Source organism: Typopeltis vanoorti, chromosome 12 (assembly GCF_054136105.1).
Source record: "Typopeltis vanoorti isolate ZY-2024b chromosome 12, IOZ_Tvanoo_1.0, whole genome shotgun sequence".
In the NCBI taxonomy this organism is placed as follows: domain Eukaryota; kingdom Metazoa; phylum Arthropoda; class Arachnida; order Uropygi; family Thelyphonidae; genus Typopeltis; species Typopeltis vanoorti.
The window spans coordinates 97,853,790-97,872,827 of NC_143560.1; the positions used below are offsets into that span (position 1 = coordinate 97,853,790).

General features: G+C 35.6%; 1 protein-coding gene across 2 annotated transcripts in view; it reads left to right on the forward strand.

The window, feature by feature from the left end:
* Positions 1 to 19,038, forward strand: part of LOC150101042 (tyrosine-protein kinase Src42A-like) — a 156,507-nt gene that overhangs the window by 129,048 nt on the left and 8,421 nt on the right. For both annotated transcript variants that reach the window (XM_090401646.1, XM_090401645.1), the window contains 2 exons: positions 14,321 to 14,499; positions 18,340 to 18,496. In XM_090401646.1, coding sequence (XP_090257772.1) covers positions 14,321 to 14,499; positions 18,340 to 18,496 — 336 coding nt within the window. The remainder of the gene's footprint in view (positions 1 to 14,320; positions 14,500 to 18,339; positions 18,497 to 19,038) is intronic.

Sequence of the window (19,038 nt, forward strand, 5' to 3'; positions counted from 1 at the left end):
GATGATGCCAAGTTTGACATACTCTTTCCCCACTGCCTTCAAAATCATTGGTAGCCATGAACTTTGTTATCAGTGACATCTAAGACTGGAGGCCAGCTGATGAAAAATTTCTGAAAGTTAGTTAAGGCTAAATGAGCTTCAATCAAATTGTCTCTACATGCGTATTATATAATTTATATACTTTATATATAATATATACATTTAATAACTGTGTGTGGGTGGAACTCTATATGTAATTGTGATGAGGTTAATTATATAGTGGAAGTTAAGTATCAGAATTAGTCTACCTAATTCAATTTAATGCAAAGAAGAAAGTAATTTGAATAGTATAATTAGCTAAATTACTAACCATGCCACATAGATAGTTATGCTAGTGCATAGTGTAGGAGGAGTGATATAGGAGTCAGTGTGTGGGAGGTAAAGAAATGAAAACAAGCAGTAAAAAGACTGGAAAGTGATTAAAAAGGAATCAGAGAGTGGTTATGAAGGACAATACGAATGTTTTTCCCCTGCCTTCTTGATTCTTTACACTTTTACCTTTCTTTCATCCTTGCACTAGCATGAATTACCTGATTGGTCAGGTGAGCATGCTATAATTTTCTTTGCAGTCTTTAAAGAAGGCAATCCACACATTCTTAGGATTAAGCTTACATTCCAGTGTCAGTTTATCTAGTATTTAAAATATCATTTGTAATTTTTATATACCATTTGTGAGATTTGACATCCCCTGTCGAAGAGCCTCTGTTATCTGCTCTGGCCATGTCCCCTCTGATTTTTTTGCCAACTGCATAGACCTGCTACTGCTCTGAGCAGAAAATTTTTACATAACCTGATGACTGCACGGCACTTTAAAAGTGCTGTGTAGTTCATACAAGAAGCATTGTTTTTAAAAGAAAATTTCAGCTGCACAGCAACATTTCAGTGTGTGTGTGTGGGAGCATATCAGTTGCTGCACATCTTGCATTCAAAATCAACTTCTCTGAAGTTGATTTCATAGACTTGTTATCCAGATAGTGAGATAATCTTCCTCAGAGAATTGTGTTCATAATTCAAGCTGGAAGGAAAGCCAGATTACTTGCGCTTAGTAATGATTCAACTCATAATTTACCTACCAACCAGAATATCGGATAATCCTCATTCTTTTGAATACTTAACGCTTTCTTAACCAGCTGTGCTTCCAAATACATAATAGATGTTAGTTTTCCTGGCAGCGCTTACCACAACTTTACAGCATTTCACTTTCTACAGACGAACCTTTTCCTGCCCAATCTCATCTTCATGTCCTGTGTACTATAATGGTGTACTATAAAATCCAATTGGGATTTCTGTGCCTCTTTGTCTGATTACTATTTTTGCTTTCCTGATCCAAATACTTGCTCCATTCAAATATTTGAAATAGTCTACTGGAATGAGAACCTTCACTCACCCCAACCACTATCCAAGCCTCATTTCTCCAACAGGCATGCCAAAGTAATCCAAGATAAAAACTTCAGCATAACCTAAAATAGCTAGAGTCAAAAAAAAAAACCTCTTTGCACTTAATCTACACTGCAACCCACAACATCTGTTTAAAAAAAAAAAAAAATAGCAACTGCAGTGCAAAAAGGACCAAATGTAAAAAATTTGCTCCCTGTTTATAGCATTTGAGCCTTCTGGTTCCTTACTAAGGCGATTTAGCACAACTTGCCCTTCTATGTCTCCACCTGTCATATCTAGACAGTGCCATAGTAACATCACCTAACGATAATGCTGACTTTGCATTAGCCTTCTCCTCCAATTCTCATATCGATGACAAAGGAAAATCACCTCCCACTACATTACAAACAACTCAACATATGTGTCCTATGATATTTGACTAGAAAAACAGAGAAATCCTCGATAATCTAGATACTAATTTCCTTCTCCAGGTGGTATACTTTTAATTCTGCTAAAAAAAAAATAGCCAATGCCCCAGAATAAACATCCATCTTGTGTCACTTATACAATCTCTTATACTCATCTTGCATCTACCTAGAAGCATGGAGCAAGCTTTTATCCATCTTGTCCTGAAAAAGAAAGATCATCATCCTATCCTCTTTCACAAAAAAATGAGGTAAGGACAATGGGACAATTGTCCTTACCTCACTTTCAGTATTCTTGAAATTAATTTGGGAGGTCATTAACAACCCACTTCTTTACTACCCAAGACCCATCAGTTAGTAATTCCTTATATGGATTCTGCCCATCTTGCTCCATAGCAGATCTCCTAGCTAACTTTGTCCATCTCTGTGGTCATTCTTGACATTTCTTGTACCTTTGATTGGATTTGGCATAGAGATCCTTATCAAGCTGCCATCTTCTGTCTATTATGATTATGTTGTCAATTTCCTCTCATCAGGTTTCTCTGTCCATATTGGAATACCCTAGAGCTCAGTTCTTTTGCCTACACTCTTCCTTATATACATCAGTGACCTTTTCTCACTAATTTCAAATACTATCCATAGTTTGGTGATGACAGTATACTCCATTACTCTTCTTCATTGAGAAAAACTTGTAATGCCTCAAATGATTCAGGCTTCAAGGTATTTTATATCTAATGCTGTCATAAACAATAATATTCTCACATGGATGAATATAACCTAGTGAATATCTATGCTATTGAAATGCCATCCTATGATATTTCTCAGAAAGATTTCACTTCATTTTCCATTACTTTTGATAATATTCTAATCTCCAGTCAAGATCTTTTCTCTTCTTGGGATAACTTTCACATCTTGCTTATCTTAGCATAAACATATTACATCCTTATTCTCCTCAGCTATAGAAAACTTAGTATTCTATTTTGTTCAAAACATTATTTATCACTTGCACAGCTCCTAACACTTTACAAATCCCAAGACCTTAAATTAGCATTCTTGCATTTGCGGCAATGCACTAAACTTTCCTATGCTTAATACTTTCTAGAAGAAAACAATCCACATGATAGATGACCACTCTCTACAATCTCCTTCCAATCACATTCTCGTAAATACTCTGCATTATTTATGCAGAGTATTTATGCCTTTTATTATTATTATTATTTTCATGAGCACTGCTTTACAGAACTGATGACTACTGATCTGCCATTTTCCTCACTATCATAGAATTAGTAGCTGGTCAGCATCTGTAAGTCAGCTCCAGACATTCAACCAGCTTCTCATCTTCTTTCATTCTATCTGCCTCTGTTCTTTTGAACGGCCTTCCCTAAACAGTTGTCACCAATGAATACAACCTACAGCCCTTCAAAAAATACATTAACATATTCCTTCTTTCTTCCTAATTGCTTGTGAACACAGCTATTGTCATATGTTATATGACCTCTTGTTAGTGGGTTGATATTAAAAAATTCACTGCCTCTCTGAATAAGTATTCACATTGTCCATAGAGAAAAGAATGAAGGATAGTATGACGGCATCTTAATTTACATCATACAATCACTGCAGTGTAGTTTGTAGTAGTCCAGATTTCAGTCTTCTCTTCTGCTCTTTCTCTGTTGTTTTTAATTTCTTATGCGGCCCTATCTGTGTGGGCTGTGTATATACTACTTCAAGGTCCTGTAGAATTCTGGTTATTTTGTTTGTAATATATTTGATATATAGAAATGATTCTGTTGTGCACATGTTGAATAATCAGTTAAAAATTAGTACAGTATATACTTAGCGTATTCTGTATGAATTCTTGAGTATTTCAGTTTGTAATTATATTGCCCTTGAAGAATAACCAGGTGATGTGATGAAATATGTCATGCCCACCTAGTAAAGCCTTTACATGAAAGTTGTCAATTGCTCACTCTAGAAGCTTATTTAAATTTATTATAGATATATGATTAGTGTTCTTGTAATCATTTTATCAACAGAACATTCTCCCTGTCCAAGTCTGTCTTCTTATCTTTAAATTATGGACCACAAAGGATAAAGACAATATTTTTACTGCAATGTTTTCTCTTATGAGGAATTGTGAAAGAAAGATTGATTCAAGAAAATTCTGTCACAATATTAACTTAGTATTGAAGTAGTCTTTTGTGATGCATCTTTCTTTTAACACGTTCATTGCCAATCACGCAATACCGCGTGATGCAAGTTCTCACCGGTCGGCCGATCACGTGTTATCGCGTGGACGTCCCTATCAAGTTTCTAAGCGGAATAGTATAGTGGCCACAGCGAAACAGCGCGTAATATTTATATTGGCCACTAGGGAAGGGATCGACTTTCGTGGAGTGGGGATGGCCGCCAGCCATTGTCTATTGTTTATGTTAGCCAGTGCGCACAGTGGCGGCATTCGGACAAGGCGACGACGCGACGATTTTCTTTAGTTATTCGTTGATTTAGCATGCTTGAAGTTTGGTTTTTATTTATTTTGAGTATTGTTTTTGTTTGTTTTTTTTTAGTAAGTTCCCTATAAATGTTGATTTTTGATAATTATTTTTTTCTATTTGTACGTTATTTTTAAAATTCTATGTGATTATAAAAGACTGATAATTAAAGTCATCATCATCATCAAATTCCTGCCATGTACCCTCAAGGGGTGTACAGAATATGACGGTACCACATGAAAAAATTACATCATTACTAACTTCCTATCTACAATTTTCCTCCAAATCAGTCTGTTACTTGTCAAGACTCCAACATTATCAGATCTTATATTTCTATCGTCTAAGGCACTTTGTACCGTATCAATCCACCTATATCTTGGTCTTCCTCTGGGTCGTTTTCCTGCCAACCTGGCAGAGAACACTTGTTTTGCTAATCTTTCCTCTCCCATTCTATTTAAGTGACCATACCACCTGAGATTAGCTCTGCTAACGCATTCCTGGATGCTGACAATGTCAAGTTCTTTCCTAATATCCTCATTTTTAATATGATATTGCCATTGATGCCATCAGTTCACGCCTCTAATCTTTCTCAGGACTCTCATATCTGCGGTCTCTAGTCTTTGGTCAAGCGTTTTACTTCTGACCCAGCTCTCAGATCCATAAGGTAAAACTGGTTTGAACACTGTCTTGTATACAGCTAATTTAGTGTTCCGACTAATTTCTCTCTTATTCCATATGAATTTATTCAATTGACTTCCCACCATACCAGCTTTGCTGATTCTGTTGTCTATTTCTATATTTAATTTACCATCTTCAGTAAAAATCGTGCCTAAATAGCTGAAATGTTTGACTTGTTCCACAGGTTCTCCATTCACAACACAGTTGACATGTTCAATGATTCTGCATATTTTCATTGTCTTTGTCTTTTTATTGCTGACCTTCATACCATATCTATTACAACAGTTATTCAATTTAGTCAGAGAATCTTGCAGACTTGTAGCGGATTTATTTAGAAGTATAACATCATCCGCATAAAGCAAAGAGCTGACATTAACATCTCCAATTTTGATATCATGTTTAATACCACTTTCCTTCATAATGTGATCCATATAGATAATGAATAACAGAGGGGATAATGTACATCCTTGTCTCACACCAGATTTAACATTAAACCATCTTCCTGTACTTCCTTCAATTCTAACTGCTGACTTACAACTCAAATAAAGACTAAGTATTGCTTGATATAATGCCCCATTGACACCATATAACTGCAGCGTATTGAATAGCTTCTCTCTTGGCACCTTGTCATATGCCTTTTCCAAATCGACAAAACTTAAATACAGATCTTTGTTATATTCCCATGCTTTCTCGACTATTTGTCGTAAAGTGAAGATCTGATCCTGACAGCCTCTATTTGGCCTGAATCCAGCTTGTTCTTCACCAAGCTTTTCTTCCATAATTCTTCTCAACCGTTTCTCAAGTATACTTGCATAGATCTTGCCAGGAACACTCAGTAGGGAAATACCTCTGTAATTCTCACATTCAGTTTTATTTCCCTTTTTTATATATGGGTACTATGAGAGCTCTACTCCAATCATCGGGAATTCGTCCCTCTGTCCAGGCTTTCTGAACTATGCAGTACAGCCACTGTAAGACTTTTATGCCACCATGCTTCAGCATTTCTGGTCGAATATCATCTACTCCTGCTGCCTTTCCACGTTTCAAGCCTTTGATGGCTTTTTCTACTTCAAGTATGGATATGTATTCCTGACTGCATGCCTGGTCAGTGTTTTTTATCACTGTGCTGTCATCACTGCTTGTTTCATTTAGCAGTTTTTCAAAGTAATTACTCCATACTTCAAGGATATCTTTTTCTACAGTTTTCATGTCACCTTTATCATCTCTAACTCCTTTTACAGCACTCTTTCCTCCATTCCTAAGCTTCTTCAACAAACTCCAGAATATTTTGCCACCTTCTTGATATTTATTTTCTATATTCTTGCCAAAGTCCTCCCATGACTTTTGTTGAGCTAGTTTTACACACTGTTTAGCTTTCTTTACATTTGTCTCTGTATTCTGTAAGAGTAAAAGCTGACTTATTTGCCAGGAACTTTTGATATGCTTTGTTCTTTTCCTTCACTGCCTCTTTAACTTCCTGTGTCCACCAGGGAGTTTTGATTTTTTTTTATCCTTGCACATAACCTCACCACATGCCACTCTGGCAGAATCAATCCATGTTTTCTTCAGAGTTTGCCACTGAATCTCCAAGGCTTGATTCCTGTTCTCAAACTCTTTCATTTTCTTTTCAATAATCTTTCTGTATTTTAGTCTACAGTTCACATCTGAGAGCTGCTCAACTTTTATTCGCTTTAAAACTTTCTTACATGTTATTCTTTTCAATATGAAATTCAATTTTATCCTGCTGAAGACTAAATAGTGATCACTTCCAATTTGAAATCCTCTGTACATTCCAGTGTCCTGCACCAGGGAGAAAACATCACTATCAACAATAACATAGTCAGTGAGACTTTTCTTATTCCTAGCCTCTTCTCTCCATATGAATTTGTGCACATTTTTATGTTGGAACATGGTGTTAGTAATAACCAGTCCATGTCCTGAGCAGAAATCCAACAGATATTTGCCATTATTATTAGCTTTGCTCTTTTCTCCAAATTTTCCCAAAATATTTTTGTATGTCTCACAATCATTTCCTACTCTGCTATTTAGATCCCCAACAAGGACCAACTTTTCCTTTTTCATTGTGTCAGTTGCTTTTTCTAAAGCATCAAAAAATTCCTCCACTTCTACCTTAGTAGAACCTTCTGTGGGACCATAGGCACAAATAAATCTCATTGTCCAGTTCCCCATTCTCATATTTGCCCACATTACTCTACTTGAGACTGACTGCCATTCAAGAAGATTAGCCTCGTATTTTGTGTTGAATACTATGGCTACTCCTTCTTTTCCTTGATTGTCATTGCCTGAATATAACATTTTGTATTTATTGCTCAGAAAGATCTCACCAGTTTTGATCTTTTTTGTTTCAGTCACCCCTATTATGTCGATCTGGTACTTATCTAATTCCTCAGTTAGCTCCATTTCTTTGCCATTGAGGCTTCTTACATTGATAGTACCAATCTTTAACTCTAGTGATGTTGAGTTGGGGTTTGTTTTCAGATTTGTTCCAGTAGCTGACTTTTCGCTGTTCGCCCTGGTTCCCTGGTGAAAACAACGGGGGCCTTGTTTAACCGGGCGACACCTCAGCCGGCATGAAATTTTGTCATGTTGTACCATCATTTTTTATTTTGGTTTAACCAATAAGAATACAATTTGGTCGGCTAAATCCCAAATTGCCAGCCCATCCTCGTTCGTTCAGTATCAAAGTAGATACCCAACAGGGTGCACCACGAGAAGGTGAGGATTGGACATTAGGTCAGAAGCTCTGGTCGGTTCTCCACATTCCTTGAAAGGCTATGTGGAGGTCTCCTCTCAGTTATACAGCTTTGACCCTTAAGCACCCCACTAATTAAAGTTATAATTATTATATTTAAATGTTTTTTATTTGTAAAATATATAACTTATTTGACCAAATTACATATCACACATATCGCGTAATAGATATTTGGAGTACATAAATCCTATGTACATAATAATAAAAGCATATAAATAATATATTTAACTTATTTTGAGCACAATAAAAACTAAATAAAAAAATTAAAAAAATTTGCCCACCACACGAAATTCCAATTTTCAGCTTGGCAATGAACGTGTTAAGGTTACATGGTGATCAGCATTTATTTACGAATTTAGGGACACAAAGCACATGTTGAAATGATTATTTTACTCATTATTAATAAAATAACACTTGCCGTTTCGACCCCTTTATTGTGGTCATCATCAGAAAAATACATGTGTATATGAAGACATGCTACATGCTCTTGCTCTCTACAAAAGTAAATTGAATCTACGCTGTTAATTGATCTTTTACTTAGCCTGACCTCTAGCGGTAAAAAATAAAAATAAACTCTGCTAAAGTCCTATCGTACTAAGCTTTTCTTCAGCATAGCTATATTACTATACTGAACATTGCTATACTGAGATTTTCTTCTGAACTTGTACTGTTCAGGTTGCTATTGAATTTTAAAAAAAAAAACTTCGCCAAATCTTCTTGTATTGAAATTTTTCTTTGGCTTGTTCTGGTGGTTTGCTATAATAGTTGTAAATGGGTCCTCCACATTCTTGGAATGTTTAGACCGTTGTAATCGGGGGGGGGGGGGGTCCTACGTTATTGTAGTTTATTGTACTGCAATGTGATGTAATCTTTACCTTAAAACTTTTACAGTTTAATCTTTGTTCTATCTTTGTGATATGTTATTTTATTCTCTATCTTATCTTGTTCCTTATATTACCATACTATTTCATACAAAGTTTATTCACCTTTTGCACTACTTGTCGTATGCCTACGAGTACTGGAAAATTTATTTTTGTTTCGACTGCGCCACCAGTATTCTTTTCTTGGCATAAGACTCAGGAGTACAGCCTCTAGATCTCTCTCTCTTTCACTTTCTAGCATAAATTCCTTCAATAAAATTATCATAAACAGTCATGGTTCTCAAGCACTTAAATTACGCTTTTAATACTTTATCTGTTTCCTGCTCTCAGGTCTGAGTTTATTTAGAAACAGTGCATTGTAATTCAAAAGATCAGGCGGTACTCTGTTGACATATAAGTAAAACACATTTATTTACATTAATACAAAAGTACATCAATTAAACGATAGGGAGGTTACTCTCTACCTGTCCATTAAACTTTAGCATTAAGAAAACTTCCCTTTGCAATTCTAAACAAACTTTACAGCACAAATACTCATTTACTTCTCTGCTTATTGAATCAAATTATTAAAACTCTAATCTACTCATAAAGAAGTTAACTAGCTATATCAAGTTATTACACAAGAGTATTTCACTTACTAACAAGCCAAAAATTTCTCATAGACACTGCTAATTCCTAGTATCTTGTATCTTATCAGTCCATCTAAATTATTTCTCCTAGATTACATAAAGGAAATACAGGACATGCAAAAAGGAACAAACTCACATGGGATCCATTATCTGTGTTGCACACTCATTCAAGGATCTGCACTAGAGTTCTTAGACTTTTCCTTCCGTCTCAGGCCTTAGGCTTCCTTCTGCAGTGTCTTGCTTCACTGGCATTTCATTAGGATGGTGGCAGGCTTTGGAACGCAAATTTTCGACACTCAATAGCTCTGGCAAGAGGTTTCAGTGTATGGGGCACGTGCGATCCAGGTGGTGGTGGTGCAAGTTTTCCGGCGTTTGAAGTTTGCTCTGCAGTTACTGGCTTCGATTGACCTCCCGCTGCAACGACATCCGATCTAAACTGCCTCAGGTATATTCATCGGCAAACTTCTCTTCATTCTCTCGACCTTTGCCGTGGCCTATGGTTCCTGCTGCTGATCTTACTGCCCATATCCATTGCTCTTGTTCGTGCCTTTTTATTTCACTTTCTCTGTGCATGAAGGATTGAGACCCCCCCCCCCCCCCGAAGAATTCAGCACGACTCCTTGATCTTCTGTTAAAGCTGACCAGTTCTTTCTTCTCCTAGTGCACTACTAAAATCCGATTTGTCGAACAGCGGAACTTCGTCTGATCCGCGCCAACCCTTTTAAGAACGCCCTTGAAGGTGGGCATACACAGAGCTTGTAAACAAAGATTTCCAAAGCATTTAGTTAGAACAATAACATAGTTCCAGTAACACAGCATTTTCTTACCTTTCCAATCAATACCACAGAATTGATTGGAAAGGTACCAAGTCCCTACACCACACTTCGTCTGATCTGTGCCATCCCTTTTAGAATGCCCTTGAAGGTGGGCATACACAGAGCTTGTAAACAAAGATTTCCAAAGCATTTAGTTAGAACAATAACATAGTTTCCAGTAACACAACATTTTCTTACCTTTCCAATCAATACCACAGAATTGATTGGAAAGGTACCAAGTCCCTACACCGCACCAAAACCTGGTTCGAGAGGAAATTTAAAGAAACATATGAAATGCTCAAACACGATCCTAATCTGAACAGCAATGATGGTCTGACCATTCCAAGAATGTGGAGGACCCGTTTACAACCATTATAGCAACCAGAACAAGCCAAAGAAAAATCTCGATGCAAGAAGGAAGTTTTTTTTGTTTTTTTTTAAACATTCAATAGCAACCTGAACAGTACAAGTCCTAAAGAAAAGCTTAGTATGGGAGGACTTTAGCAGTTTTTTTTTTTTTTAACCACTAGAGGTCAGGCTAAGTAGAAGATCAATTAACAGTAGATTCAATTCACCTTTGTAGAGTGCAAGAGCATGTAGCTTGTCTTCATATACACATGTATTTTTCTGTTGATGACCTCAATACAGGGGTCGAAATGTCAAGTGTTATTTTATTAATAATAAGTAAAATAATCATTTCAACAGGTGTGTTTTGTGTCTCTAAATTCGTAAATATGAATTTTTTGATGCATATTGTTATGCAAACATTCTAGTACGCCTTTATATAATATTCAGAGTTGACTGTACTGCCTCTAGGTACGAACTCCACCTGCACAATCCTCCTCCAGATCAAAAAAAGACAATCAACAGTACTTTGACTTTGGATTTTAATTGGTGTTCCTTCTTCAGCTGAAGTGAGATGGGTGTTTCTATTGTTAATTTTGAATCTTGGTCTCAGCATCATAACCGTACACCCCAGATTTATCTCCTGTTATGACATTTTAAAAGTATGGATTTGAAGTCACTCATTCACAATCACCACTTTCAATTTTTGTGACTGTGGTACAAAACATGGGTACACAAAAATTGCATTTACAACTAAGTGATCAACTTAATTCATCATGTGACTGACAGATGGATATGAAATCACGTGATTCCTCTCAGCTTCACTTCCCCTTCTGATAGATCAAATTCTGCAGCTACATTCATCATACGTTTTGATGGCACTTCCTATATCTTAGAATTCTCATCCTTATTTTTATTAAACATGCTAAAGCAAACTGTTTTTCTACTGATAATACAAATGTGAGCAGGAATTTAGTCATGTCATTGCTGACATGAATAGCAGTTGCACTCTACTCCCTAATTTCTGTGTGCATGCAAGTTGCAAGTGAGAGTGAGAGAGATGATTTGAGTATTTCATGGGCAGAGGCAAAACATATCAGCATCCTAAGGCAAGACTTCTTCAATGCTCTAAAAACAGCACCCCTTCTTTGATTAGTTAATTTAAAGAACTCCCAAGGTATCTTGCAATTTCACATATATTGTTGTAACTTCAGTGGCCCTTGTGACATAGTGAAGCATCTAGTGAAACATGTAGACAGAAGAAATTAATTTAAAAAAAAAAAATTAACAAATATTTCGTTTTGAATCTTTATAGATCATCTTCAGTGCACTGACCATTCAAACAAGGTAGAACAGTAATAATGGATTTCAAAATGACATTATCCACTTGCTAGCATAATACGATGTACAGAAAAAGTACTACTGCTTATGATAATAAGAATTACTTTCCCAAATATTTGCTAAGTAGAGTCATTACAATTCAGATTTTGGCAGTGTAGCAACACTTCAGCACCCCTTTAACAGATTTGTAGCAGCAATGATGAAATAAGTCTTGACCAGAGATTCTGTTGTCAGTATCAATTTCATCTTGTGCTAAGCCAAGTTTCTCAGTTTTATTATAGGTGATATATAATTTGTGTTCTTGTAGTCTTTTTCAACAGAACATCCTGTCTGTCCAAAATAAAAGTAGAGATGTAAAAATGTAAAAGTAAAAATGTAGGTATACCAGATGGTATTTCTTGAGGATCTTCAAGATTGGTTATGAGATATCAAATATTGAATTGGAACTTTCCCTACCACAGTAAGAACAAGTATTGGATTAACTGATAGGCTACTGATTGGAAATGGAATTAGGCAAGGATGCCTACTACGGAAGGCTGTTGATGAGGACGCCATGCATATAGCATTGGATGAGCTTAAGACAGGAATAGGATAGGTAGTAGATTGATCAGTAATCTGAGGTACACTGATAAATTTAAGGAAAAACTAGGACAAATCCTTGACAGTTAATGAACACAGTAAGAACAGAGGTTTTCAGCTTAATCCTAGCAATACAAAGATGATAGTTCTCAAAGGAAATACAGACTGGGAAGCTCCTGAGAAATCTTAATGGAGAAAAAATTGAGGAAATCAGCAAGTTCGAGTACCTGGGATCCATTATTAATGTGAAGAATTGCTGTTCACAAAGATTGAGGTACCTATTACTGTTGAGGACATATACTGAAAGGCAGACAAACGGATGGGTACTAGAAAGGATTGGAAGAACTCTAAGGCTCCTTAAGGATATTGACAGAAAAGTTGAAATACTTTGGACATGTTGAAAGGATGGAAGGAGGACTTTTCAAAACAGTAATAGAAGGTGAAGTTTCTGGAAAAAGAGGAAGAGGTAGACCATCAATGAGATGGATGGATGGTGTGTCTGGAGTGACTGATCTTCAGAGAGTTCAGCCTCCAAGAACAGAGAGTCCATCCATCTCATGATGATCTGATGAGATGGATGGACTCTCTGTTCCAGTTCTGAGATATGATTAGGCTTATAGGAGTCAAAAGAATGCTATATCTGCTGTGAGGACAGGCTGTTCTGTTGCATAATACATGTTGTTCAGTTCCAGTTTGAGATCCTGAGGGTTGGAGCAGATGTGAGCTTGATTAAGCAAGATTTTGATTATGCCTATTTTTTGTGATGGATGCTGTGCCATATTTGCTGTATGTAGCAGACAGTGAAGATTAATTTGCAGTAAACAGAAGCAATCAGTACACTAGAAGGAGAGCAGGATGTCCAAGAGGACTAGTTTTCCATCCTTTTCTACCTTCATGGTTGAAGTTAATGTGTGTGTGTGTGTGTGTGCGTGTGTGCAAACTAGTATTTTGGGGCATCCTTCTCTCCTGGTATATTGATGATTGCCTTTGTTTATAGCAAACTAGCAAACCAACACTGGCTGCTGCATACAGTGAGATTCAAGACATCATCAGAGCCTTATGAAATCAAACTTATGTTTTCTGCTCTATCCATCCCTCAGGAAACCAAAATATACTGGACAACTTCCAGTGTAGAATGTACAGCACATTTTTGACTCCTACCTTTTTTTTTTTTTTTTTTTTTTTTTTTTTTTTTTTATGGGTACCACTGTGACTGCCATCACTTTTACTTTGGACAGATGGAACATTATCAAAAAAAAAAAAAAAACACCAATCCAATATCATCTATAATAAATCCAAGAAGTCTGGCTTAGCACAACATGAAGTTGACACTGACCACAATCTTCTATCAAGAACTTGCTATCATTGCCATTACAAATTTGAATCATAACAACTGTCTCTTCTTCTCAAAAATCTTGGAAAGCTTAATTCTTATCCATTATAAACAGCTCATATCATTTTGAAATCCATTGATATTGCTCTACCTTGTTTGAATTGTCAGTGCACTGACGATGTTAACTTCAGGTCAACATATCTGTTAGTTTTTTTTATTAAATTTCTTGTGTCTAGATGTTTGTTTCAGTAATTGCTTCATATGTATTGCGATACTCAAAAGAGATGTTCTGAGTAGAGAGGATAGCATAGAAGCTCTGTATGAATGTAATTTTACATTCAGATTTGTTTGCTTTGGTTTGATTTTGAATGTTAGGAAAGACTGTTTTCTTACAGAAGTTTTATTTACTCTTTTTCCTTGGCTCCTTCAACATAAGGAATTGGAATGAATTCCATAGGAGCAAACAGTTTATTTGAGTCTCTATAACTGTATGCTACAAGACCAGATTTATTTTGAAGAGAAGCAGTGATTTTGTTTGTACATTTTTTATATTTATTGTTCAATACTAGTTTGAATTATGACTATATGTATTTGACAATTTTCTAATTCTCTGCAGGGAAAGGACGATCCTTGAAGCTTCCTCAGTTAATTGATATGGCTGCTCAAATTGCTGCAGGAATGGCATATTTGGAATCTCAAAATTACATTCATAGAGATTTAGCAGCCAGAAATATTCTTGTTGGAGAGAATAACATAGTTAAAATAGCTGATTTTGGATTGGCTCGTTTAATCAAGGTGAGATTGTTAATTTGAGTTGATTTGATAATTATCATACAGTCATCTTTTGTTATAGCAAACATCATTATAACATCACTCTAACAAGCTATCAAAAAGAAAGTCCTAACTTAGGCTCATAGACAGAGTGCTATTCAGAAGAAATTTCATTGTAGCAAACTAATCCACTATAGGATGCTGTTTCTGTGATCCCTACAAATTCAGTGTAAAATGGCCTATTTTTCATAGTATCAAGCATTGAAATTTAAAATCAGTTAGGCTCTTCTCATGTTGGTAAACAGACTAACAGAAACATGTAGACACAAGAAATTAATAATTTATTATTGCATATATTTTGATATGAATATAACAGATTATCATGCATAAACAATTGAAAAAGATGGCACAATAATAAAAGGAAGAAGAGTTATTGCTTGCCATTGTTCAAACTTAAAACAGCACTGCTGTAATGAGCAAGTCCGGAACCGAAGGGCATTGTAGTCACTGTCCACTCCATGCTTTGTCTTTAAGTTTGAGCAGTTGTTCAGTGCTTTTTTTTTATTGAAGGGGGGGGGGGGGCATCTTGATCAATGGCAAGTGGTAACCCCTTTCTTTTTAAATTTATTAATTATTATTATTATTATGAAGACTCAACAAATATACCCATCCACTCGCCTAAGGATGAGTAAAATTTGCCAGCTAGTGAGTAGCTGTAGACAGGGCAGAATAGAATGGTCTTTTATTTAATAAAAAAAAAAAATAGCTGTCTTGAAACAAAATCTAAATCTTTTTAATTTTAATAAACATAGATGCAGCTCTGCTAATCATTTAATTAGCACTGCTGATGTTTTAAGTTTGAACAAATGTTCAAAGAGAATACTGAAGCACTTTTACAGTGCCATAAGTTTAAATTGGAATAGATATCTAGTTTTCTGGTTCTCGTCAAAGTTATTGCATGCAGCTTGTACCCTTACACTTTTCTCACATCCATACGATGCTATCGTAACATCACTCAAACGAGATTGACTTGTGATCATTTTCTCTTCTAGTCCTTGCATAGATGACCATGCAAAGTCTCTCAACCCCACCTTACCGAGAACAGCTTGGTTTTTCATCAGAAAGATATTACCATGTAATGGTCTACCACACACACTTCTTGCAAATGAATTGCCCATTTCCTCTGGTTGTTCACTACACGTCATGGCAGATGGCTTTCTTTCTTCAGGTTGCTCCCAATGCCTGAATATCCTAGGGCTCTTCATTCTTTCACCTATTCATAAATGATCTCTTTCTCTCCATATTTTGTGGAGGTTAACCAGTAGGAAATTTTGTTGATAGGAGAAAAATATAGAGGCTAAAATATATCTTTTTAGGATATTTGCAGTTGTCCGCAAGATGCTCGCAATGTATGGATTGGGACTTGCCATGCAGATTTGGTTCCTAGAGAGAAGGTGTAAGTGTGAAGAATGCATTTAAATTGCCTTGAAGTGAAACTGTAGCATCATGCTTTGGATGTGTCCAGTTCTTGTGACAGGTCCTCGGAATTGGAATACACGGCATGCTCTATCAAGTAAGAATTTGATTATGCCTAATGTTTGAGATGAATGATGGGCTGAATCTTGTTGTATGAAATGGCCTATGAAGGTGGACTTACAGTGAATAGATGTTATAAGTACTCTAGATTGGATAAGAGAAAGGTCTAAGAAGGCTAATTTTCTGTCCTTTTCTTTTTCCATCATGATGTTGATGTATAGGCTATGAATCTTGGTTATGAAGGTAGGTAGAGATAATTCTGATTCAGTCCAGATGAAAAACACTTTATCTACATAGTATACCCAAAAGGAAGGTTGCAGTTACATTGCTCACTATTATAAAAGCAGATAAAGGAAAGCTGTAGCAGAGTCATGGACACTACTGAGAATAATGGAAAAATTTCTATTCTGTTACAAGATAAAACTACCACATGATTACTCAGAACCCTACCAATAGCCAAACTGAATTCTCTATTCAACGAAGTGATCAGCTAGAATGAAGACACTATCAAAAAACTGAAGATCCCTAATTTGGAAGAACCCCTCATTTCTATGAATTACCAAAAATCCACAAAGAAGGAGTCCCCCCGCTCAGACCAATAGTCAACTATGCATGTGTGTGTGTGTGTGTGTGTTTAGTAATTTTAATGACTACAACCACTGAGATAATTAAGAATAAAAGTTTAATACGCACACAACTAGTTTCATTGGTAAGGCAACTTCTTCAGGTGTCAAAGTACAAAGATATATACACAAAACAGACCGACAGAAACATTACACATTTACAACAACAGAGCTGTCAAAAAAACTACAGTTAAGTTCAAATCGGAGTCCGCGCTTCAGTTCTAGCTACATTTACACACTTGCGAGTGATCTCGCGAGAACGCCAGCATTGAACAGCAGAGCTATGCAAATCTGGCAAATTGTAGCTAAGGTTGTTATTCATGTGGGTAGAATTGAGGGTGATTTCTTTTGACTCCAGAATACGTCTTTCAAGTTCATCATAGCATTTGTGAATATTAGAAGTTTGCACCCAGTCTATTTGGTGTTGGCGGCCTTCATCAGAATTTACAGAGAACAAAACGTGGCTGGCGAGGGCACTGGCTCGGATTCTATTATAAGAGATGTCTCTTTTGTGTTCTTCAAGACAGAGAAAGATTGATTTTTCAGTTTGTCCGTAGTAAGGTTTACCACAGCTACAAATAATTCTGTAATCTTGTTTTGCTAAATTATTTCTAATATTATTCCTTTTTACTTCATTATGCTATTCCCTTCCTGCTTACTGAACAAATACTATCTCAAACTCCTATGAAGGAGAATTTGAGGTGTTTCTCATAGTCTAGCCTTAAGATGAATGTACTACCAAAAAATTTGGAGACTGTGAATATTTAGAGTACATTAAAAGACAAGAATGTGTACTATATCCAATTTTGTTTATCATCTACTCAGAAGTTTTATTTCTCAAGGCCTTAAAAGAAGAAAGGAGGGAGTAATAATCATAAACAGCCAATTGATAAATAACTTATGCTATGCAAATGATACTGCTTTAATTATAACAAATATTCAAGATCCTCAACTACTCCTAGAATGCGTCAACAAAGAAAGCACAGCAATGGGCTTAAAAATTAACACCAAAAAAAAAACAAAAAAACTTGCAATTCTTTGGAATAACAGCTGACTTAAATTCTAAATGGAAATAAATCAAGTTTACTATGTGAAGTTGAAACATGGACATTAAAGGTAAATACAATAAAAAAAAGTGGAAGCCTTTGAAATGTGGATATTTAGAAGGATGCTGAAGATCCCATGGACAGAAAAGATGAAGAATGAAGAGATACGGAGAAGAATAAATAAAAATCGAGAAATAATCAATACTGTGAAAAGAAGAAAAACTGCCTGCTTGGGACATATAATGAGAAACCATGAATGCACATTCTCTAGGTAATACTAGACTGTAAAATCAACAGGAAGAGAAAACCTGGAAGAAGAAAAATATCATGACTATATAAAATAAAAAACTGGACTAAACTGACCAGAGCTCTTAATCAGAGCCACTGAAGACAGAAGTAAATTTGCAAAGGTAGTTGCTGAACTCTGTTAGGAAATATTACTTGAAGAAGAGAAAAGACATGCTGGTAGTTAAGATGGACTTCCTGTCTGCTTTAAGAATTATAAGATTAAATTGGAGTGACCTGTTTAATAATGAGAATTCATTTCAACATTAATACTGTTACTGATCACATTCTTTTGGTATCTAATATTGTGAATATTAATTTTATTTGTATTATTAGTGACTAAAACTGAATCCTTTTTTTTCTTTTTTTTCTAGGAGGATGAATATGAAGCTAGAGTTGGTGCTCGTTTTCCTATCAAATGGACAGCTCCTGAGGCAGCTAATTATAGCAAGTTCTCCATTAAGTCTGATGTCTGGTCTTTTGGCATACTTCTCACAGAGTTAGTGACCTATGGCAGAATCCCTTACCCAGGTATGTGGAAAATAATTTTACCACTTTGCTGACCAGTCATAATTTATTATAACACTCATCTATTCTTTTATATCTTAAATCTTATCCTCAGTAACTTTTATTGAGATAATTATTACTTTTTATCTGTAATACTATATTTTCACTTAATTGAACTTCTATTGCCGTTTTATTTACCATTGATTTATTTTTCTAAATTCAATTTTTTTTTTCTTTCAGGTAATTCTTTTTAGTAACATATGTCACATTAAGACAAATGAATATTTAAGGAACACTTTTTTTTGTTATATGTAACAATTTATTTTTATTTAATGTTATTTTTCACACAAAGTAGAAAAACTAAGTCAAGTGAAATTAAATTTACATTACAAGTAATGGAATCTTGGGTATATGCATGAGATGCAGTGTCATCCAAGTTATTTTGTAAGCTTTATTTTTATTGTCAGTAGCATTCTAATCATGAAGTCTAGTAGTTTTCTTGATACAGACAGAAATAATTACCTTATATGTCGGCATATAGGACAACTGGCGTATAAGACACTCTC